The 23054-nt window shown below is 58.9% G+C and overlaps 1 protein-coding gene across 2 annotated transcripts in view; it reads left to right on the forward strand.

Annotated features, from left to right (window-relative positions):
* Positions 1-3535: 3535 nt before the first annotated feature.
* RASA3 (RAS p21 protein activator 3) overlaps positions 3536-23054 on the forward strand; it is an 86581-nt gene continuing 67062 nt past the window's right edge. For both annotated transcript variants that reach the window (XM_027115739.1, XM_027115740.1), the window contains exon 1: positions 3536-3662. In XM_027115739.1, coding sequence (XP_026971540.1) covers positions 3608-3662 — 55 coding nt within the window. In that variant the 5' untranslated portion in view covers positions 3536-3607. The remainder of the gene's footprint in view (positions 3663-23054) is intronic.

The following is a 23054-nucleotide window of genomic DNA, read 5'->3' on the forward strand; positions in this document are numbered from 1 at the left end:
TCGTGCTCATTTGGTCTGATTAAAATGATGTCATCGATACGGCAAACCAGACTGATGCTCTGCAGACTGTCCAGACTGTCCAGGTCTCTTTGGGCTGTCTTATAACAGAGGGCAGGAAAGCCTAAGCGTGCAGTGAGATTCCAAGTGTGGGCTAGAGTCTGTGCCATGTGATGTAAACGGCTTCTGATTCTCCTCCTTATTCGGGATGGAGCAGAGGGCATTTCCCACTTCCATGGCCGTATACCATGGATCAGAGGCCATGCTGGTGTGGCCTGGAAGTGGCACCACCTCTGGCGTGGCAGCTGCAACGGGGGCTACTGTGTGGTTGTGTTTTTGGTGGTTCAGTGTCATCCTCCAGAACCTATCCGGCATCAGACATGGGACTGGCGAATTATATGATCCTTTAGGTCTTTAAGGAAGGTCTTGATCTCCATGGTTCCTCCAGGATGTGTCATTGCTTTTGAGCCTTCCCTGCTGGTATGGCTGTTAACCCACATACCAAGGAACCAAGGTGGGTGTTTTGACAACTGTCACATGCATCCCTACCGGTCCCTCACCTGTGGTGCAAGGAGAAATGATCGCTTGGGGGCTCCCTGTGAGCCGCTCCTAGCGGAGTTCCATGCGTTTCTTGGGCCTCACAAGTTCTGCTTTAACAGGGGCGTGACGAGCCCTCGACTCAGACCTCAGCCCGGCAGCCCTTCAAACGTCTAGGTGTTTCCCTTTCCATGTGGAATTACATGAGTAAGTGGCCACAGGCCCCTCTGGGGACATCCCAGGGGCATCCTCGCTGTCAACACGTGCAGCCGGGTCCTCTCCTCCAGTCAGCAGGCTCCAGGGCTGAGAACTGGCTCCCGCCTGGAAACTGGGTAAAGGGTCGTGACGTTTTATTGAAGCAACTTTCTTCAGCACCCCCGACCCCATCTACGATTTCCTTTGGCAGCATAAACTGAGTTATACCGCTGCCGGCCAGCTCTCCGTCCTGCCCTGACACTGTGCTCGACTGACCATCACTACAGCCTCTGCAGGTCAGGGCGCCGGCGCTGCCGCTGCAGCCTTGCTGCACAGTAACTGCCCCTGCCTGGCTTCTGATGTTAAGTGTCACCTCTGGCCTCTATCATGTCACCACCCCATCATCCTCACGCTCTTAGGGGGCCCAGCGCTCCCTGTGACAGCGTCTCCGCCCTCGGCCCAGTCCTGCATGTCCAGCCGCGGTCGAGCTCTCTCCGGCACATTCTTCATCCCAGGCACTGACGAGGTTTCCTGGTCTCGTGGAGTGTATTTACTCTCCCGTGCCATCTCTAAGCACTGGGATGCCTTCCTCGCTGTCTGCCGTGACCACAGGGCGTTTCCACTTCACTTAGTGTGGGATGATGCTTTTTACAAGCTTTCAAAGGCCATACTAGGGGCCTGGGGTCCTGGCCAGTGTGCCAAATCCTGCATCGTGGTTGAATGATGCCGTACCAGTGAACTCTAACCTGGTCCCCCTTGCGTGCTGCCTCTCCTGGGTCCAGCATTCTCTGGCTCTGCTTCTGCCTTTGCTCACCCACCCCCACTGGCATGCTTCCCGGGTCTGTTTGCAGACCCAGCGCTTCCCTGGCTGGGAGTGAAGCTGGACACAGCGCTGGTACCGTCCCGCAATCATCTCCAAGCACAGGGGAAGGGGGACACCTCTTCCGGTCCAGAAGGTTTACGGAAAGCTGGGAGTCAAGGTTTTGAGTGCATTAATTCAGATGATGCTCCCCCAAGCTGCAGGGTTACAGCAACCTTCCTTGGGTTGAGCCTGCAGGCAGCCCTGGAGCACCACTACCTTCATGATTAAGTTCTCGCTCTGATCTGCACCTGTTTTGGTTCTCTGGGGTAGGAGATGAGGCTGTCTTTATATGGTAGCAAGAAAACCTTTTTGTCACACTTTTCTTTAAATGGGTGATCTTTTCACTGCCTTGCCCTCAGCAAGAACCACCTGATTCCAAAGTCGAGGTGATTCCTGCTTCCCAGCCTCCCCATGCCTGAGACGCTGCACCCCACTGTGTGCCCGCCACGCTCAGCACTGCTGCGTCCACCAGCGGGTGTCCTGCTCTCAAACAGAGGCTGCTCCTAGAACACTCCCGGCCCCAACCATCTTATGCCGGGTTCCTCTGGAAACAGACTCCGAAGAGACGTCTGTGTGCGGGCCTTTATTGGCAGTGTTTTCAGAAGGGAAGCCCTGTGAGGGTGTGAGGGAAGGTGGGCTGGACAGAGAAGCAGCTTGACAACAAGGCTGCTGCTACCGGGGCTCCGGCCGATCCTCTGAGAAGCTCGGGAGCTGGGGGTGCTTTTAAGTTACGTTGACGGAGGCAAAGCCTTGGTCATGCAGAGGGATGACGGCACTCACTACAGAAGCCGCCTGAGGTCCAGGCTTGGAGACGGCAGCTCTAACTGGCTGCTTTCCTACCCTCCGTGTTAAACCTGAGTAAACACCTCCTATGAAGGTCTTGAGAAGATAAACTCAAGCAGAGGACTGAGGATCTGGAAGGAGGCGCGGGTAGTCTGAGTGAAGAAGGGTCATTAAGCTTTTTTAACACGTACCTAAGCATTTTTTTTAGGAAGTGAGGTAAAGCAATGAGAAGAACAGGCCTTTCTCTTTATTAAGCTTGTAGTCTGGTCTACACGTGGTGTGTGTGTGTGTGTGTGTGTGTGTGTGTGTGTGTGAGAGAGAGAGAGAGAGAGAGAGAGAGAGAGAGTGTGGTGTTGGGCGCTATGAAGCCAGAGGAGTAGGAAGTGGACAGGAAATCAGGAGACACAGAAAATGAGCTGAGGTTGGTGGCCTGCGGGTCAGCAAGGGCAGACAAGAGTGCCCTTGGCCTGTGTGAGAAGCTAGGAGCCAGGGTGGCCCGAGGGAGGCCCGGAGACAGCAGAGGGGCAGGAGGGACTGGACAGCTTTGGAGCCTGGTCAGGATCTCACCCGGACTGCGCACTCCCCCTGACCCCAGGTGGCCGGCAGCCCCTACTCTGAGGGGGCTGAGCTGGGCCAGGGAATTCTTTTCCTTTGATACCTGTAGGTCTGAGTTTCTTAAAACCCTGTGCATGTGCCCCCCTCCCAAGCCTCCCGGCCAGGTTCCACCGCCCCCCCCTGGTCCCCACCACCACCAACCCTAGCCCGGTCGCCCCCCCCAGCAAATCTCGCCCGGTCGCCCCCGCCGCCGACTAGGTACACCGGCACTCCCAGCCGGATCCTCCCCGTGGGGCGAGACGCCCCCTCCGGGCCCCTTCGATGCCTCCTCAGAGGCCAACCCCGCCCCGCTGCGGGCCTTGGGATGTGGGCGGAGCCGTCTTGCTCCCGCCTCCTAGCCCTCAGCCAATGGGCAGTTGGGGACGCGCTGTTGGCGGAACCGTAACGCTCCCGCCCCTCTGCGGGCCTTGGACAATCGGGAACTGGGCAGGGCCGTGGGCGGAGCCTCCCCGCCCCCACCCGCGTCCTCGGCCAATGAGCGGGCGTGTGGGCGGAGCCGGAGGTGGAGGTGCAGCGGACGCGCGGGTACGGGGTAGGGCACAGAGCTCCGGGACTGCGCCGACGCTCGGGCTCTGCTGCTCCGCGGGGCTCGGCGCGCGAATTCCGGGCAGACCCAGCATGGCGGTGGAGGAAGAGGGGCTCCGGGTTTTCCAGAGCGTGAAGATCAAGATCGGTGAGCTCCCGGGAGCTGGCGGGGGCGCTGGGGTCTTCGAGGGGGCTCGCGGTGGGCGCCCCCAGGCCCCCGACCCCTTCCCTGGGGGCCAAGGCCCTGACGCCTCCTGGCCATGTGTGCTCTCCGGTTGCGGCCCCTCCCCACCACCCCGGAGGCCGCGGGCCTCGGCCCCCTCCCCATCACAGGGAGATGATGGGCCGCGGCTCCCTCCCCATCTCCAGGAGATGCCCGGCCGCTGCCCTCTCCCCACCTCCCCCAAGGACGGACTGGGCCGAGCCAGGCTGGCGGCTCCGGGGGACGCAGCTCCCTGCGCTGCCTCCACGCCACTAGCGGCCCCAGGTCCCCGGAGGTGGGGTCGCCTGCAGCAGAGGGAGGTGCGGTGCCGGTCTTGGGTCGGGTCCCCGCTGGGAGTGTGTATCTGCGTGTGCATGAGCGCGCGCGCGGGTGCTCTCCGGATGAGTGCACTTCAGGTGCCAAAAAGACCAACCCCGGGGTTCCGAGCCTCGCTGAGTGCGGTACCCAGACGCTTCCTTCGCTGGGGACGTGGAAGCTCTTTCACATTCCCCCAGGGGCGAGGGGCCGAGCGGGCGGCTGAATAGAGCCTGGGTGTGCACGCGACTGTGTAGGTGGATGTGTGGGCATGTGTGTGTTCCTGCGTGTTTGTGTGTGTGTGTGTCTGCCTGTGACTCTGTGGAACAATCTGGCCCAGGGCTCCCTCCGGGCAGGTCGCCACAAGAGCCACCCTTCCCCCTTCCATTGAGAACTGGCTGCGGGAGCTTTTGGCCACCAGGGCCTGACATTCAGGTCGTGTCCCCAGAGCAGTCCGCCTTTCTCACTGGACCCAGGAGCTGGGGGAGGGAAGTGCAGACTCTGGAGTGGCTGGAAGGCTGTATCAGGACTTCCTGGGTTCGGTTTTAACTTGGGAGGGTGATGTGCAAGTTTCTTCCCCCCAAAACAAGATCGGTTCCTGGAGTGACTGTTGCACGTTAATGCCGTAAATGCGCCAGCTGAGGGGACAGCTCCCCTTGGAGAGGGCTGCTGAGACCCTGGTGTGTTGCCCGTCCTCGGGGCCCTTCTTGCCCACTGAATGCCTGGGTCCTCCACACTCCCATGTGAAAAAGGGGCTCCGGGAACCAAGCCAGGCGCCCAGTGACTGCTGGAGCGTCCGTTGCTGGTGACATTCGATGCTGCTTAGGAATTCCAGCTACCCCAGGTCAGCGTGTTGTTTCCCGTCCGCTTTATTTTGGTTTATGGATCATCGCTGAGACGCTGTTGATATCTGGCTCAGAAGCTGCAGATAGATGTGGTTGCGCTTCACCTCGAGGAGCCTGCCCGGAGAGGGTCTCTCTTGTTCACTTGGTTGAAATCTGCTGCCACTTCTGCTGAGAGGTTCAACATGGCACTCCACCTGAAGGCACAGGGAAAGTGCCTCTCAGCGCCAGGGTCCAGTGAGCATGAGGGGGATGCCAACCCAGAGGCCTTGAGGTGCTTCCTTAATTGGGGTACAGGAAGGGGTGGGGCACGGCTGTGAGGCCTGGGCCAGGCTTCTGGGTGCAGCAGGCAGGAAGGGGTCTGGGGACTTCGGGGCTCAGGCCCCGCACGGCCAGCCTGGACGCGACTCAGGAGGGCTCTGGAACGGGGGTCTGTTAAGCAGAGCGGATTGACTTCTTTCGAGAATGGCACCGAGATCTGCTGGCCTGGCAGGGCGCCCTCACGGGAGGTTCTGGACCTCACACACAGGGGCCACGTGTGGAAGGAAGGGCTTTGAAGATGCTGCTCGGTTAGGCTTTCCCTCTTTTGTGCTTCAGTTTAAACAAGTGAGAGAAATGCCCAGCTCAGCTGAGGATTAGTGCAGCGACTGAACATCTGCTGGTCTAACTCCATGTGGGCACGGGGTATTATTAGAACCTTTGGAGCCCCGCCCCCACGTCTGGGGGCTGTGGCAGAGCGGATGAGCAGAAACGTCTGTGCGCAGTGGTCCATCTCCCTGGACGTGGCTCCAGCTCTCAGAAGCCCCTGTCTTCTCCCCTCTCCAAGGGTCTTCACCTGCAGCTCGGGGCTGCAGGAGGGAGACATCTGTGTCCCACCCTGGCTGCTGGGGCTTGCAGGGAGCAAGGGCCTGCGCACAGCACAGGCATTGGAGCAAAGAGGTGTCCTGGGCTGTGCTGCTGACTTAGAGCCGGGGCCGGCCCCAGAGGTGAGCTGTGAGGACTGGCCTGGGGCTTCATCTTGTTCTGCTGTGAGTAGACAGGGCCTGGTGGGTGGTGCCCCGAGCTCTCCGTTTCTCTCCTTAGTCCTCTGCTGTGGCCAGTCTTGACTCTGACTTGCCTGAGTGCCCCAGCCGTGAAGGTACAATGACGAGGGAGGACACCAGAGATGACCTGGAGGAGGGGCGGCTGTGCAGGAATCACACATGCTCGCCTCCTTGTTCCGGGAGACCCTGGCTGGCTGGCCATTCACGCTGAGCCCTGTCTCTGGGCGGCTGGCAGCGTGCCCGTGTCTGCTGGTGGCCTGCGGCCTGTCGGCTGGAAGACCCAGGGCAGGCGCCCCCGCCCCCCGCCCCCCTTTCATGGCCTCGTTTTTCCATTTGCGAAATGCCAGCAGTCATTGTCTGCAGCATCCGGTGGGAGCCCCTCATCCCAGAAAGAGACAGAGAGAAATTCTCCTTCCAGTTATACCCTCAGCAGTGTCACCATTCCTGTTGCTGAGGGGAAAGGCGGAGCATTTTGGGGGGCTGAAGAGTTTTTAGTGGGGGGGCCTTGGCCGTTAAGTCCTTAGAAAGTCTGGAACGTGTGGTGGTAGTACGTGGTCACTGAGAGGCTAACGCTGGGGAAAATGAGAAGAATCTCTTCCTTTTTTCCCTCTTCTCCTTCTTCCTTCCACCTTAAGTGCCAAATAAAAGGGGGGTATTTTTATTGTAACCATTTCAAGTCCTCGTCCTGAAGAGCTTGTGTCTTTCCCCACTTAAATCTCGCAGTTATTTTGGGCCGTTCTGCTGCACACTTGAAAATCTTACCCGCGGTCTATCTTTGGTAACAGCAGTATCTCATGTCACGTAAGACTGAACACACTTCCTGTGAGGCTGCTTGAGGAAGTGTGCTCCTCTGGCTTTCCATGAGTCAGGGCTTCAGCCCTGGAAGGGAAGCAACGTGAAGATTTGTAGGCAGCGACGGGTGAAGACTCCCGGCGAGAGCACCTCTGCCCAGCAGGGTCGTTTTGGACTCAGCACTCCTGTAGGCCTTGCAACATAGCTTTACTTTCTGGTGATATTTCCCTTTTCCATGATAGTTACTCCTTGTTTTTAAAAGTGTCGTGTTGATAAATATGTCCAATTAAGAGCAATGTACAAAGGTATTTCTCTCAAGCTAAAAAAAGAGAAAATCCTGGCCTTGCCCTTGAGGGTGAGAAAAGCCCTCTTGGGCTGTGAGTGGGTCTCGTCGTTGTCAGGTTCGAGGGCAGCTTGGGGATGCGTGGCGAGGCCACAGGGCAGACCTTCCTTCTTGGACCCAGAGCAGCGGCCCCCCTGCTCTCCCCGGGCTCAGAGCACCCACTCCTGTCCCTTCTCATTCAGATTAGAACCCGTCACCAAGAAGGGCCAGGGCGGTCTGGGTGCAGCGCGAGCACGGGGGAAGCGGCGCGCCCCCACTCAGCCAGACGTGGCCACGCAGCAGCTGGCTGTCGGCCCGTCTGCCCCCCAAACGTCCCCCCACGGAAGCAGGAGGCCCCTCAGGTCGGGGAAGCGGGGAACAGGCAGGGCCCCTGGGCGGCCTGGAGAAGAAGCCCCAGACCACAGGGGCTGGGAGCTCAGGGTTCTAGGGCCGCGCTGCCGAGAGTGTGATTTTTTTAACCCAATGTCCAATGTGGGAGGCAGTGGCGCACCAGTTCCGGGGTCTGTAAGGCTCAGGCGGGGCGGTCCAGCGTATAAGTGGCAGTGGTTGTCAGCAGCCGGGCGTCACAGGCTCCGTTAGAGGACACGTTCTGTGCACACGATGGCCGACGTCTGCGCAAGGCTGCGCGTGAGTCGGGGAGTGGGGAGCTGCGCCGGCCACGCACGGTTCTTGGTATCAGGGGCTGCGTGTTCTCCGGAGCTCTCTGATGCTAAAATTAGCCTGGATACTCTATTAACCTGGGAGCGCAACTCGTGAGCTATTTTTGGCCCCTGAGGACCGGTGTGCAGACTGGCGCTGCCCACGGGGCCGCGAGGTCGGCCACCTGGCCGCAGCCCGCGGATCTGGGCTCCTCCGGGCAGCAGCGTGTGCTGACGTGTGAGGTGGGGAGGGTGCAGACTTAAGGGTCTGGCGTGCGCCTTCTCTCATTGCACCTAAGCTCTCACAAGCCCGCGTGGAGTCACCTGCCCAGGGTCTTGGCCTGCAGGGGGCGGGAGCTCGCCTCGCGTGCTGCCTCCTGCCCGGTAACGCGCATGGACAGGAGGGGCCGCCGGTGCCCCTGAGGGGAGGGCCCGGGCCACTGGCGCCTGTGGGAGGACCGGGGCGTGCGCACACGGCCCGTAGTGCAGGTGCTGGCCGGAAGCTGGAGGGGACAGAACTCGTGAAGGTGCGATTGAACAGGACACGAGATCCAGAGGCAACCCCTCGAGCGGGGCCACCTGCAGCCCACGGAGCCCCGGGCACGCAGGGAAAAGGGTCTGCAGGTGGTGGGGCCCCGTGGACGGGTCATGGGACTGCAAAACACCATTTGGCAGAAAACGTCTGGGTTTGTTTCTCTGAAGCTAACGAGGCACTTGTGTGTGTCAACACTCACACCTTCCGGAGAGTATTTGGGAAATCAGGACATCGGAGCATCACGCTTTAGAAACAACCACAGTGGGAGCAGCTAAGCCCGAGAAGTGAGGTTTGCAAGTCACACTGGAAGGTGGAGGCTGCAGGTGCCCCAGCTGCTTCCGAGCGAGGAGGGTCCATGCTGGGCCCAGGCGGCTCAGGAGGGGAGGCTGGGACCTGAGACTGAGTCCCGGCCACCTTTCTCGCTAACTCTGCAACTTCAGGTTCATCTGAGCCCACTCTGCTTCAGTTTCTTCCTCTGCAATAGGGGAGAGTAAGGCCCTTTCTGTGCAGCTCAGCGAGCTTGTGTGAACACAGGCACTTGCATTGCTCCGGTCCTGATGGCAAGGTGTGACTGCTGGTACAGTTTGAAGCTTCTTGTTCTCTTAATCTTGTAACGGGTTAGAGATCAGCTCAGCAAGTCAGGAGGAGTTGGTGAGGCAGCAGTGGGGAGGGCTCGCCGGTTGTCTGTCCCCGGCACCCAGTGTCAGCATGGGGGTCTGTGTTCCAGCTGTGCCCAGTCGGTGGGACGTTCAGATAGCAAAATGGGGAGACAGAGTATTGATAAACGCCAGATGAAGGGGCAGTTACATTATGGAGCTTCCACAGCCTGGAATACTATGCAGCTTTCAGAGAAATAAGTTGGAGCCCGGCCCGGCCATGTGACAGGCAGGAAGCCCGTGGGGTGTGACTGGAAAGAAAGCAGCATGCGGAGCGTGTCTCCAAAGGTCCCGGAGAAGCGCAAGGCAACAGCTACGGGTGTGCAGGTGTGGGGACGAGACCCACACACGTCTGTCACTTGGACCCCGGGGCTGGGGAGAGTGGAAATGGTTTAGCAGGAAGAGGGAATAAAAGGTCTGTTTGAAAAAGCAAGAATATTACTAGGATGTATAAGATAGGTCAGTAAGGAGTTTAGAAATCACAGCCACTTAAAAAATGGAATGAACACGTTCTGTAGGGGACACCGAGGCCCAGAAAGATAAAATAATCTCCTAGACACACACAAGGCTCACTCGGTGCAGAAGTGCGGGGCTGCCGTCAGGTCCAGGAGCGAGTGAGTAGCGGGCTGAGGGCTGGCCCGGGAGGGGACCTCGAACGGACCCAGACACGCGGGCGGCGCGGGCTGCAGCCCTGTGTTCAGGAAACGCTGACCCGGATGAGAGGGGATTTAAAGTCCCACCATCCACACAAATGACCCTGTGCTTCTCTTTAAGTGTGAGGCAACTTCCAAAATTAACAGTGAACACATTCGAGTTGTGGTGTAAATGCACGTTTCGTGACCCTCCTTAGAGAAAAGCGGACGAGTGTCCCCGACCGCGCGTCCCAGCTCTCGCCGTGGCCCGGGACCCACGTGTCGTTTCCGCACGACGGCTCTTGGGTCAGACTCAGAGCTGCTCATTATCGGAAGCTTCTTTGCCGGAAGTGAGGGATCAACGAGTGGACCGTGGGACCACAGGTCGTGACCCTAGTCCTCCGAGTGTCTGCAAACACGGGTTGTGTTTCTGCACGCAGGGCAGATCCCGGGCCAGCCTGGCCCGTCCTGAGGTTTGGCCTCGCTCGTTTGCATTTTCAAATAAGCCTGCAGCCCGTGGCAGGGCCAGTCAGCATCTGGGCAAGGGCCCTGTTGGTGAGGCCACGTGTCTACGCCTGAGACCTGCCGTGGAGGCCTGGGGGAGGCTGGACCGCCCCCGCTCAGGGTTTGAGCCGAACGCTGTGCCCTTCACTCCTAAGTCAGACCAGTGCCTGTTTCCCTCTTCGCATAGTTTCTCTTCCTGTTGTCTGAATAATTTCCAAAGCGTGAAGGAGTGCTCTGTCTCGGCCCCCATTGCCAACGGGATGAAATCCAGAGGCCGGCAAAGTCGCCGCGTCTCTCTCGGACTCAGGGTGACTCAGAGCCTGGAGCCTCGGTCGGCGGCCGCTTCCCCAGCCAGGCCGCCCCGTGGGTGCTCCGGACACAGCCTCGCTCTCGGCTTGGCGGCCACCAGCGCCGTTGGGGCCTGCGGCAGCGCCAGGACCAGGGCCTGGTCACCGGCCTCTCCTGGGACCGGCTCCCCCTTCGCGTCCCCCAGGGCTGATGGGAGCCCAGGAGTGGGCCTGGGCTTCTGGGTTTTCGGGACGTTTAACCGACTAGGGGGCTGGTAACTAGCCCGCCTTTCTCTGCAGCTTTGATTTGGACTCGACAGTGGGTCCCGTCGGGTGTGACCCGTGTGTGGAGTCAGGGCCTGTCTCTCCTTCCTGTGACGCCCCTTGGCCCTCCCAGGAGCCCCCGTGGCCAGGCCCCCGTGGTTGAGGGCAGCTACGCATGCCCCTGGATCTTCTCTGGGGCTTTGTCTTGTGTGGTTTTTCCTCTGAGGAAAAAGTTGTCGTTTTCCTTTTTTGCTCTGTGGGACTGGTCTGATTTTGTGCACTCTGTCCGTTTCCACGACGCCGGATCCGTCGTTGCCCGCGGAGCCCTGGACACGCCGGGGAGCAGCAGGTGCCCCTGCAGAACGTGGTCCTGTCAGGGTCTGGCAACGACCCTGTGCCTTGTGCAGGCACGTGTCTTAACTGCCCCCCACCCCCCCGAGGCCCAGAGAAGCCAGGTCACTTTCCCGAAGTCACACAGCAGGAGAGGTTGTGACTGTCTCAGTTGTCCTGTAATGAACTCGAAATTACCAAGGCCCAGGCACTCCTCCTGTGGTCAGTGAGGAACGGCCTTCTTGGGTGTGTTATCAAGTCACTTCCTCAGTAGACAGCTCACTTCCCACCAAGGCCTCTCCTTCCCTGGGAATCTCTGAACGAGCATTTCTGGAAGATTCTCAGGAGAGTGACACCTGCGCCTGAACATGTGGTCCTGAGAGGCCAGGACACCCGGGGCTCAGGGCCTGCTGACCACCTCCCAGCTGAGTGTCTTGAGCTGCTGGACACCTGAGCAATTTCACCTGAGACCATGCTTTCCACAGGGGGCCAGCCTCCGAGTGGACAGACTGCAGGCTGCCCCGGGGGCGGGAGCAGCCCTGTTTCTTCCTGACGCTGCCGTCTGGCTTCTGACCATCTCTTCCTCCTGCTGGGGTGGGACCCAGGCCCAGAGGTTGCCTTACGCAGGAAAAGCCCCCGGGCCAGGCAGGCAACAGCGGGGAGGGGTGAAGTGGGGCAGTTAAACTCCAGCCGGAGGTGGTTCAGCCCCAGGCCCGGAGCCTCTGGGCCTTTGCTTGTTTGGACCCAGCCGACTGGGGACTTCCCAGAGCCGGGCTCAGATGGTGGTACAGAGCTGCTTGCAGAGATCCTGGAACCCGAGCTGGTTCCAGAAATCCCATCGGTGTGCAGATCCCAGGGGGCCTGGCCGAGTGCCTTGTTGCAGAGGTCTGCAGTGGGCTGCTGTGCCGGGGCTGCTTTTCCCATGGCCTTTGGGGTGAGGGCGGGCTGGGGAATTCCAGATTGTTCTGGGCTGCGGCTTGGCGAGCTCACCCTTCTCAGGGGGCCCTGCTGGCCAGTCCTGGGGCTGACGGCCACAAGCAGTTTTTAGCTTAGGATCTGACGACTGGGTGTTTTATCTACTTTTTTTTATCTACTAGGAGTGAGTTTCAAGGGCAGAAGACACTGTGTATGCGATGTTCCCATGGAGGGCACACCCCACCCGTGTGTGGTGTGTCCAGGACCTTCTGGAGGAGCAAGGTGTCCCCGGGCTCCCCTGAGAAAGGCCTGCACCCCACGAGGCAGAGCGTTCAGTTGAGGGAGGGGTGGTTCGCCCTGACCTTCTCACGGGGGCGCCTCACGTCCTAGTACGGGTGTGCGCACACACGCACACACACGCCCCCGGCCTGTCTCGGGGCAGAGGTGCGTGGTGTCGTGTCACCGCGTGGTGATGGCGGGGGAGGCCGGGAGGCCCACGGCGGCTCCTGCTGGCTCTTTCCCGTTGGCGGGACCCATGGTGCCAGGGAACCAGCCTCGTCTGCGCAGCAAGGCGCGCGGAGTTTAGAAGAGCTTCCTGTGTCTCAGGCATTCTTGCTGTCCTTTCTTCTGCCCGTCGTGGCGGAGGCTGCAGAGTCACGTGGCCCGTGTGGGCCCAACCCCGGGGGTCTGGGGGTGTGCGTTGGGCGGCACCTGCCGTCTGAGAGCCCTGAGGGCGGCTTGGCCGGGTCCCCGCCCCGCCCTGGGGCCTCGCTGCTGGGACGCCTGCCTTTGCGCTTTCTGTGACTCCAGCGTCTTTTCTGCACTTTTTGATTCTTTAATATTTTGTACGTGCATCAGACACCTTTCACATTTTAGGCCCACAGCCGGGTTTTTCCTGTAGCTTCTTTTCCTGTGCGTTTCTGGCCCGTTCTCTCTCCTGGCTGCGCTCAGGTGGGAGCCCCCAGACTTTGAGAAGCTTCGAGGACCCCGGGCAGGGCGGGGCTGCCTGGGATCGAGCGAGAGGACGTGAAGGTGAACAGGGAAGTACTGCTAACGGGGGTGCATGAGCCATAGTGGGTGGGGGCTGCCGGGGGGCCTCCTCGCCCCCCGAGGTGTGAGGCTCTTGTTTCCTGCCCGGCTGTACGGGTGAGAGAGCCCAGCTCCCTGGAAGTGGGCACCCTGCCTGGTGGGACCCGAGCCGCCCAAGCCAGGTGGGCTGCAGATGCCCCATGGCCCCCTGGCTCTCCTGGCCGTGCTCCCGGAGACCTTGTAGCTCCTGGGCGATGCTTCCTGGGGCGTTGGGAGGGGAAGGGCAGAGGACCCTGTGCTTCCTGAGCCCCAGCTGGCCCCGTCCATCTGGAGTCCGTGGCGTTCCTTTCTCTGTTCATCATTTCCTGCTCCACTCAGCTCCGCCTCCGTATTTGGAGAAAGGATTTCTCAGCGTTTGGACCCGAGGATGTGTTTGTGCACATCCTGGCCGGAAGGAAGGGTCTCGGGGACAGAAAACCCCTGGTCGCTACGGTGTTGCTCAGTCTCCTGACTTTCTGTTTATTGGTTTTGCGGAGGGTGTTGTGGCCTTCTCTTCGAGGGCCTTTCCCTCGCTGCCGGTGTCCTTCCCGGACGGGCAGGCTGTCCAGCCAGAAGGGCAGAGCCTGGGTCCTGAACGAGACGCTTCTACCTCTTTTTCGCCCATGCAGGATTCACTATAGTTAGTAGCAATGTAGTTCTAATTGTTACTAGACCTCCTCCTGCCTCTCCCCAGCCCAGCCCGCTTCCCTATCGGTATCTGTGTGAGGACCCACCAGTTTGGTGAATAATATAAGAGTGTTGGGTTTTCTTTTTCTTTTTTTTTGCGGTACGCGCGGGCCTCTCACTGCTGTGGCCTCTCCCGTTGCGGAGCACAGGCTCCGGACGCACAGGCTCAGCGGCCATGGCTCACGGGCCCAGCTGCTCCGCAGCATGTGGGATCTTCCCGGACCGGGGCACGAACCCGTGTCCCCTGCATCGGCAGGCGGACTCTCAACCACTGCGCCACCAGGGAAGCCCCGAGTGTTGGGTTTTCTTAAGCAGGAATTTCTGTGGCCGGAAGGAGCTGGCTGGGGGGCAGTGGGTGTTGGCCCCCAGCACACAGATCTCTTCAGCCCTTCACGTGCAGGAGGCCAGTCCAGGTTTCCTGTCACCGGGGCCTGAAAGCGGTGGAGGCACCCTTTTCGGACAGAATATTTCCGAAGAGTGTGGGAGGGCTCTGTGCATCTGACCTGGGACGTGTTGGGGGCGTGTACACACGTGTTGATTTTCTGTATCAGGGCCCGTGGAGACCAGTGTAAGGGCCACCCTGAGTCAGCGGCAGGAACTCTGAGCCTGACCTAACGTGTGAATCACAAAGACTGGTTGGGAAAAGCTAGTTTCCAAAAGCTCTCCTCCTTGCAAAAAGTGCTCCGGCGTCATCTGGGGGGCGATTCTGCATCGCATGGGCTGACCTTTAGGTGAAGTCGGCCCGGGGGTGGGGTGGGGGGGTGGCCTTTGCCTCCCTGGTTGTCCCACGGCAGTTGGACGCCACCTGCAGATGCTGCACGTGGGCCCGTGGGGCCCTAAGTTGGGCATTTCACAGGATGCATGGGAAACGTTGGCCTTGCCTTCCAAGACTACAGATCAAAGGATAAATAAGACAAACCATCAGCATCGTCACAGTTTTATGGGAATAATAATGACTGAGATTTTCAGGTCTTGGGGAGGCGCTAAGGAAGACTGGAAGGGGTCTCCCTGCTCTCTTCCTGTTCTCCCAGGAATGGGAACCTATGTGTGCACACGTGTGCAAAACATACATGCACACGCGTGCAGACGTGCGCACGCACACACTCTGCACACTATGTATTTTCCAAACCTGGAGAATTCTTAGAAGTAATAGAAACTGTATGTGCAGAATTAATTTCTGAATATGTAAAGTGACCCCCATTGAACAAGGGCAGCACTTACTCTTATCATTAAAACTAAACTAAACATTAACTTACCGTTTTCTACTCTAAGGCTTAGTCTGTCCCAAGGTGTACCTGCACCCTGGTTAACAGCTCTGGGGAGGGGACGCCTCTACAGCGGCCCCTTGATGGTCACTGCTTCCTGCTCTTAGTAGCAGACGACAATAGTCTGTCTTGTTATGAAGGCGTCTTGGGGTCCTTGAAACGTGCCGTCTTCCTTGGAAAGCAGAGGCCGGGAGGGTGGCGGACAGGACACTGTACGTCTGTTTTAGTGTGTCTGAATTTCTGGGTCGCAAACCACCTTAGGTAAAGTAGGGCCCTGGGCAGGGCGGGCCTGCTCCGGGGACCTGGCCACCCCCTTGGGCCAGGCTCTTGGGCTGTGCCCCAGCTCGCGGTTTGGTCCTCTGTCTCTTCCTTTTCAGGGTTTTTGTAACCTGTGGGGTCCCTGTAGAGAAGGTGCAGAGCAGGGCACAGAGGAGAAGCACCATTGAGAACATGAGTTGCAGGTGAAGTGAGGGCGCAGCAGGCCCCCTTCTGCAAGGTCCCCCTGGCCCCGGGGAGCTTGCTGGGCTCTGCCCCCGAGGAGCAGAGCGGAAAACAGCAGGACGGCCCGTGGGTTCTCTAAGATGCGCTTGTTCCTGGGTGACCAGTGAGCGTAGTTCCTGCCTTGAGAGCAGACGTCCTGCGGGGGAGACAGTCTCCCCATCGGGCTCCGAAAGACCCGTCCTGAACTCCCTGCCGCTGCGGAAGGCGTCTCCACTTTCCTCCAGTGCCCCGGTTCTAGCCAGGGAACCGCCCCCCGGGGACAGGTGGCCCTGCTCTGGGACTTGTTGTTTGTCACGCTGGGGGTGGGGGAGTGCGGACCTAGTGGGCGGAACACCCCCCCCACCCCCCCGCAGCTCAGTGCCTGACTGTGCACGGGGCGTGCCCGGGAGAGGGGGCTGTGGGGGCGGCATCGGACCCCGGTGAGACCCGCGCGTGTGTCCTCTGTGCTCTCTGCCTCTCAGGAGCGTGCGGGCAGGGAGCAGCTAGACCCCATGCTCGCCTGGGGGAGAGACGCCTGCGGTGTGGACCCACCACACTGCCTGACGGTTTAGGGCGTGGACGGGCCGGCAGGACCCTGGGGCAGCGGCACGGTGGCCAGTCCGCTGGCGACCTCCCGCTCTGCAGCTAGCTTGTGGCAAGTCACTTAACCTCTCTGTGCCTTAGTTTCAGTGTCTGTAAAGTGAGGGTACTGATAGCGGCTTCGCAGGGCTGTTAGAGGGCTGAGTGCAACTGTCACCGTCCTGCCAGCTCTCACTTCACGCTGGAGGCGAGTGAGCCTCAGAGGGTCTGGACCTGCTCGGGTCGCCAGGTTGGGTCCGTGAGCCGAAGCTGCTTTCGCGAGCGGTGGGAAGCAGGACCGGGCCGCGGACTCCCGGGGAGGATGTGTCTGTGCGGAAGGGCTGGGCTGGGAGGGCGTGGGCTTGTGTGGCCGCCCCTGGGGTCTGGCGGCACCCTCCCTGGCCGTGCGGTCTGAGCGGCGCTACCCGACCCCACGAGGGGACCCCGGGATGGTACCAGCTCCGCCGCGGGCTGCTTCCGAGCCCGTTCTCTTCGGAGTGTCGGTGCTCCTCTGGGCAGCCGCCGATGACTTAAAGGTGAAGTGTTAACCAAGAAGCATAATCTCGCATTCGGGTGTGGCTTTGCGGGAGCAGGGACCTGTAGCAGCGTAATTAGGGGCTGTGTTCCCCGAGAGAGGCAGGGAGGCGGGGAGCGGCAGGTGCTTCTGGCTTCCGGGCTAGCACAGAGCACTTAGCCCGGCTAAAAAGCTCACACAGGGCTGCATGGGTCTGGGAAGAAATGGGAAGAGCAGTCCCCCTTTAGATACTGTGGACGTCAGGTGACAGTTGCTTATTTACCATGTTTTGAATTCTGTAACTTTTTTCTGGATCATTCTGTGGTTTTATCTCTATGGCACAATGCTTTTATGACAGGAGGTGCATATTAATGAATCAGTTAACTATTTTGTAAATCTAGGGTGCTGTCTTGTGATGTCTTTGTAGCCCCCAAACACGGGCGCCACAGGCAGGACTTGCACAGGTGGGTAGGGACAGCTGCCCTGACCCCCCTGTGCTAACCTCGCCCGGGAGATGCTTGGGGAAACTGCTCAGCCTGTCACAGTGGGACAAGGGTGTAAATATTTACCCACCTCTGTGGGCTGGGAATACTGCACTGTCGCCATGCCCCCCTGCAGCGGTGACCTCTCCATGGGCCGGGGGTGCTCTCTGCACGCAGACATTAGCCAGGGGGGGTGGTGGGGGGAGAATCTAGCTCCCGTGTCCCCTGCTCGGGTGACGTGGATCATTTCACCAGTGGTTTAGAGAGTCTGCTTCTCCCCACACATGGAAATGAGGCCGCTGAGAAACCAACACCAAACAAGTTTGGAGGATGTGTTTAACCCACTCTCAGGCTCGTCCAAAAAACTTGTCCCAATTTTATTAATGGATAAGAGTGAACAAAGGTTCGGAACTTCCCTGGTGGTCCAGTGGTAAAGAATCCGCCTTCCAATGCAGGGGACGCGGGTTCGATCTCTGGTCAGGGAACTAAGATCCCACATGTCGAGGGCAACTAAGCCCGCGAGCCACAACTACTGAGCTCCCGCGCCCGACTAGAGAGCCTTCGTGCCGCAAACTACAGAGCCCATGCGCTCCGGAACCCGCGCCACAGCTGCAGGCCCACACGTTGCAGTGAAGAGCCCGTATGCCACAACGAAAGACCCCGCATGCCTCAACAAAGGTCCTGTGTGCCGCAACTAAGACCCAACGCAGCCAAAAAAAAAAAGTAAACACAGGTTCGTGAAGAAAGACACGTTGCTTTTATAAGTAAAACCATACACATAATAATGTTCCACTCACTTTGGCCCATGCACTGTGAAGACCAGCCAAGAATAAGGCATTTTTAAAGGCAGGATGAGGTGCTGGCCCTTTGGCGGCGTGAGCAGTGTTGTGGCTGGTCCCTGAGGGCCCCAGAGCAGGGATGCGCCCACTTCCACGCCCCTCCGCAGGTTAACTGTCCTCCTCACCCCCTTACAAGTGCAAGGCCGACATGACCCAGAGTCCCTTCTGAGATAGACTTGGACTCAAGGCTAATAAAGGAAACCCCAGGAAGTCCAGAATACACAGTAGCACGTGACAGGGGAAGTTCACTTTTAAGCTCTGCAGATAAATGCGGTTTGGCCTCCTCACATCACGGCACAGGGCAGGGGCGCCGGGGCCCTCGGCGTAAACTGGGGTAAATTAAGGAACCGTGTGCGAGCTAACACGTCTCAGTCCTGAGTTCGGGTAACAAAGGCTACCGGACTGGTTCCCTTACTCGCGCGTTACAAAGGCTACCGGACTGGTTTCCTTACTCGCGCGTTACAAAGGCTACCGGACTGGTTTCCTTACTCGCGCGTTTCTCTCCTTCTTAGAAGTTTGCTGAAAGCAATGGTGGTTATTCCCTGTGGGGTGACGGGGATCCGCAGAGCCTTTTCACATATGTTTCTTTGATGTTCCTTTTGTTTGTTCGGAGGTTGCAGGAACGCCCCGAGCCACAGCTGCTGGTTAGGGTGTGGTGTGCAGGGGGCGGGGCCTGTCCTGGGGGAGACTCTCAGGACCAGAGGCCTGACGATGAATAAGCTCGATGAAGAGGCTGCCAGGCCCACCTGGACGTGGGAGAGGACAGGACCCTCCCCCTCCTGAGTTTCTCCCCCTCGACCCGCTGAGGGCTCTCCCTGGGGGGTCCTCTGGGGCGGGGCCTGGTGGTCTTGCTTAAGCGTCCCACGCGAAGGGGGTCCGAGGGCCCAGGTCCAAGGTCTGCTCCCTTACAGCTGAGCTGGGCACCCGCGTGCTTCCTGCGTTGTCATCGTGCACTGTCATCGGCAAGGCTGCGCTTGGCCCTGGGCCCGGCTTTCCCGGCGGGCGGGGAAATCCTCCCTGCCCTGCGGCCAGGTTCCGGCTCCCACGGGGGCCAGCGGCTTTGGCAGCGCCGGACGGACGCCCCCCTCCCCCCCCCCACGTCTGCAGGAGAGGGTGGGACCCCACGGTCTGATCTGCTTTTGGCTTCTGCTGCTTCCACTAAAATCCACCCCCTCCCCCGTTCTTTGGAATTAGACGGAGGGTGGAACCTGTCAGCGGGGCAGGTTTAGGATGGTGCGTTCTGTGCGTGGTGACCCCGACCACAGCTCGGGGGCGGACAGCCCCCGGAAGCGCCGGTTTCGCTCAGGTTGCACCAGGGAGGCCCCGATCGCCGGCCGTGCACGGAGACTCCACACGCTCTGCTCTTACTTATGAGCTGCTCTGAGCAGCTCGTGTGGCTAGAGACTGTTCTGGAAGGCGATTGTCACGAATGTACTTGGAGCACCGAGGCTTTTCGTGGTGCTGTTGAGAGGCTGGCCCTGCGTGCGAGCATGGGGTGTGGGACCTGGTGCTTCTTCCCTGGAGCCGCCAGCCCCCTGGAACTTTCCCTCTGCTCGTTGGTGGCATCAGCAGTGTTCCGTTCTGTAGTTCTACCTGGTTCACCTGGAGCAGCCCTGAGTGGCGGCGGTGCTGGTCCCACGTCCTCTGGGCTGCCACGCCGGCAGCTTGCAGGCCCAGGTCAGGGTCTCAGCGCCGTCCCGCGTGCCGACCGGTCTCCACGGGCCCCAGACAGGCGTGAACCAGGGCTCAGCTTCTTAGTTTCCAGAGCAGCGTGTCCCTGTGCAGTGAGGTGCATGCGGGCTGATGACCGAGTGGGTGGAGGCATCCCCCAACCCATAGGAGACGCCCACGGGGCTGGGGCCTACCTCTGTGTCCCCCTGACGCCCACGGGCAGTCAGGCAGCTGTGCCCAGGCGGACCTAGAGAGCTCTAGGACAACAGCAGTGCCGGGTCCCCCCCAGGACCTGTTTCCGGGGGCTGGGCCAGGCGCCGTCCACTTTCAGAGCCCAGGGTTGGAGACAGAGAACAAGGGGAGTGCAGTGAGGGGCGGGGGCGGGGGGGCTCCTGCTGCGTTGCCCTTGCCTCTCCCCTCGCGCTTCCGTCTGAGGGTCTCGGCTGCCCGCTCCCCAGGCTCGTCCCCTGAGGACTGAAGCAAGTGCCCTCTGGATGCCGTGTGTGTGTGTGTGTGTGTGTGTGTTTGTGTGTGTGTGTGTGTGTGTGTGTTCAGAAGTAAACATCTTCCCTGAAGAAGGTGTGGGGAACATAGAAAAGCAAAGTGAGAACATGAACAGCTGTAATTGCACATCGGGTGCCTCGGGCCTGGGTCACCCCAGCCCATCAGCCGGCAGCCGCGAAGCGGGGCACGTTTGCGCTCCACGTGCACACGTCCGTGTGGGTTCCGACCTGTCAGCCCGTTTCAAAGCTGGGAGACCCCTGAATCAAAGGGCGGTCCCGCACCCGGGGCCAGCTGCAGCCTCTGCTCTGGGAGCCGGAGCGGAGAGGGGCCTGCGGGCGGCGGTCAGAGGCCGAGGGCCTTTGTTTCACCCGCGTGGTTGCGTGACCCTGGTGCCCGGCGAGTGGCGCAGGCTTAGAGGCGGCCTCGGCTTGGGAGAACGTGGCTCGGCCTCTCAGCCTGTGCCGCGCGGTGGCCGGCCCGCGTCTGGAGCTGTCGGTGGTTGGGAGTCGTGACGAGACCCGGCTGTACCTGCGCCGGGCTCTGGAGGGACGTCGAGGGAGAGGCAGCCGGCAACGGGCCCCGAGGACCTGGCTGGGCTTCTGGGTTGGTGGGAAGAGCCCTGTGACAAAGTGGTGGTGGCGTTAGGACTGGGCTCTTCTGTGAGCGCAGTTTATTTTAATTCATGGAAAATGGCTAATTGGCCCTTGGTTGGTGAACGAACAGGCAGGCTAGGCCAGGCCAGGCCAGCCAAGGGCTCAGATTGTGGGAGCTGAAATAGGGGTGCTCTGGGGAGGCGAGTGTCCCCAGGTGAGGTGCTGGGGCCCAGACGGCACACGGCCGACCGGGCACGCGGCCGGAGAGGTTTCTGTAGTTTTGTGTTTTGCTCAGGCACTGTAGACTGTTAAGCGGGAAGTGGATGGTTACATTCAGATTAGAATAAATTAAAGAGTAAGCGTGGAGCGTTCAGTGTTGGCTTATTAGCTGGTGTATAAGTTAGTGTGGAAATGTGATTATCACTTGGAGGGTGACAAGTGATGGGGTTGTCAGCTTGCATATATGTCACCTTTTAGTAGGCAGACATGGTCGACTCAAAAACGTTAGGTAGATATTCTTAGATTCCTAATAGACAGAAAATATCACAGAGGATACGGAAGCAGATCAAAACGTATATGGGCACCTAATCCACAATGAAGATGCGTTTTAGTCCCTGGAGAATGTGGGAGCTGCCTTCTTCGGCATCCGGCTTGAAAAAAGTTACATCCTAACTCACACCATGTAAAACAAATGCCGAATGGATTAAAGGTTACAAAGTGAAAAACTAAAGCCAGATATCAGAAACATTTTGGAGAATATTGTGAATAACCTCTGGAATGTGGGAGAACTTCTAAGCAGTCAGTAAACTAAAAAGATAGACCGATCTGATTATATAAGAATAAACATTTCTGTCTAAGTGATGACCTCACAGCGGCCGAGCGCTCATGCCCGGGACAGGCTGGCCGGGAGGTGGGGGACAGGCGGGCGGGGCCCAGGCCACGTGCTCGCAGACACTTTCCCCTGGCGGCTCGGCCTCGCCCTCAGCCCTGCCTGCACGAGGTAGCGGGTGGACGCTCCGTGTTGGTGCCACGTCCTGAGGGTGGCTGGCTCGTCCCTGGATCCATGGGTGGAAGCAGACGTGTCTCGTGGTAAAGAGAAAATCGCTCTCGCCAAGCCGTGATCAGTGATCCTGTTTCAGTGACCAAGTTAAGGCTCTCCCCCCACCCCCGACATTTCCTCCCTGTGGGGCTGTGAGGGTGCAGCGCAGGGTCTGGAAGTGAACCAGCAGGGCTGGTGTAGCTCAGGGCTGTGGGGCGGGCAGAGGGAGGCTGGTGACGAACCTTATCTGTAGGTGCTTACGCAGCATTACCGGTTACAATGAATATGTATTTCTTTTGTAATAAAAAGTGTTCAAAAAGAGGACGAAAAAAGAGTTTCTCTATAAAACTCAGTTTCAAACATAGAGCTTCTAAAAGAGCCTGTGCCTGTCCTTCGGTGGCCGTGTACTGTGTGCCCCCCATGTGCCCTGAGACGGGACAGGTGACTTCCTGGCATGTGTCACAGTTTGGACCCAGCTGGTTCAGGACTTAAGCAGAAAACACTTAATAAGATTAAGTGATTAATTTACCATCTGCCAGGGACTCAGCCTCTGGAGCTGGAAGCTCTCGGCCTCAGTGGGGTTCGTGAGTGAATTTCTAGTTTAGAGTTAATGAAGGGGGCATTTGTTCACAAAGCCCTGAATTACACTCTGTCATTTTACATTTAAACTTACTTATCAGAAACGGCTGTTATCATGACACATAATAAATTGACTCTGTCAGTGTTTAATGTAGAAGGAAGGAATAGCTGGCGAAAGAGAGATTAGACCTAAAATTTATATTTAAAATAAATCTCAGATGCGGTTGAATTTCGAAGCATTTCTATTCAAACATAGTGCAGGCTCTATAGAAATTTTAGAAAACCTAGTTCTTAAGTTTTCAGGGTTGAGAAAAAGGTGACTCATTGCCCCGCTGAAAGCTGTGCCACTGTTAACATGTTGGTTCTTCTGTTCAGTTATTTCCTCTCCATTTTTGTTTTTCATATGGAGATATATTGTGTGTGCACATATACTTATTAGATATTAAATACACACATATATACGTGTGTATTACGTATGCCCCTTAAATTTCCCCTTCAAACATTTCTGTGTGTTACTGGAAGTTCTGCTGCTCTTGTGAACGGACCTGCCCCTCGTGGTTCACACAGCTTGGGGCGCAGGCCTGTCAGGCAGCGGGGGTCCCTCTGCCCCGCCCAGGACCACCCACTGCCTCCTCTCTGCGCACTGTGGGCGGGGCCTCCTGCCCCGGGGCGGCGGGAAGCCTTGGGTTGGGAGAAGGTGGGCCACCCGCGTGCACCCGGGTGGGCCGCAGGTTTGCCGCGGCTGTGATTCAGGAGCGAAGGGACAAACGCAGCACCGTGTCTCTGCCGTGGAACCTGATCTCGCTCCTGGCCGCTCTTTCCAGTAACGAATGAGGAAGGAAAAACCGAAGTCTTAATTTTGCCGTTTCCTCCTGTCTTAAAGTTGCCACGAAGACTCAGATCCAGAGGCCAGCGCGGCCTTTAGGCTGCGGTTCTCTGCAG

The sequence above is a fragment of the Aethalodelphis obliquidens genome, unplaced genomic scaffold, assembly GCF_003676395.1.
Source record: "Aethalodelphis obliquidens isolate GAN/ISIS:26980383/991018 unplaced genomic scaffold, ASM367639v1 scaffold15, whole genome shotgun sequence".
NCBI classification, from domain to species: Eukaryota; Metazoa; Chordata; class Mammalia; order Artiodactyla; family Delphinidae; genus Aethalodelphis; species Aethalodelphis obliquidens.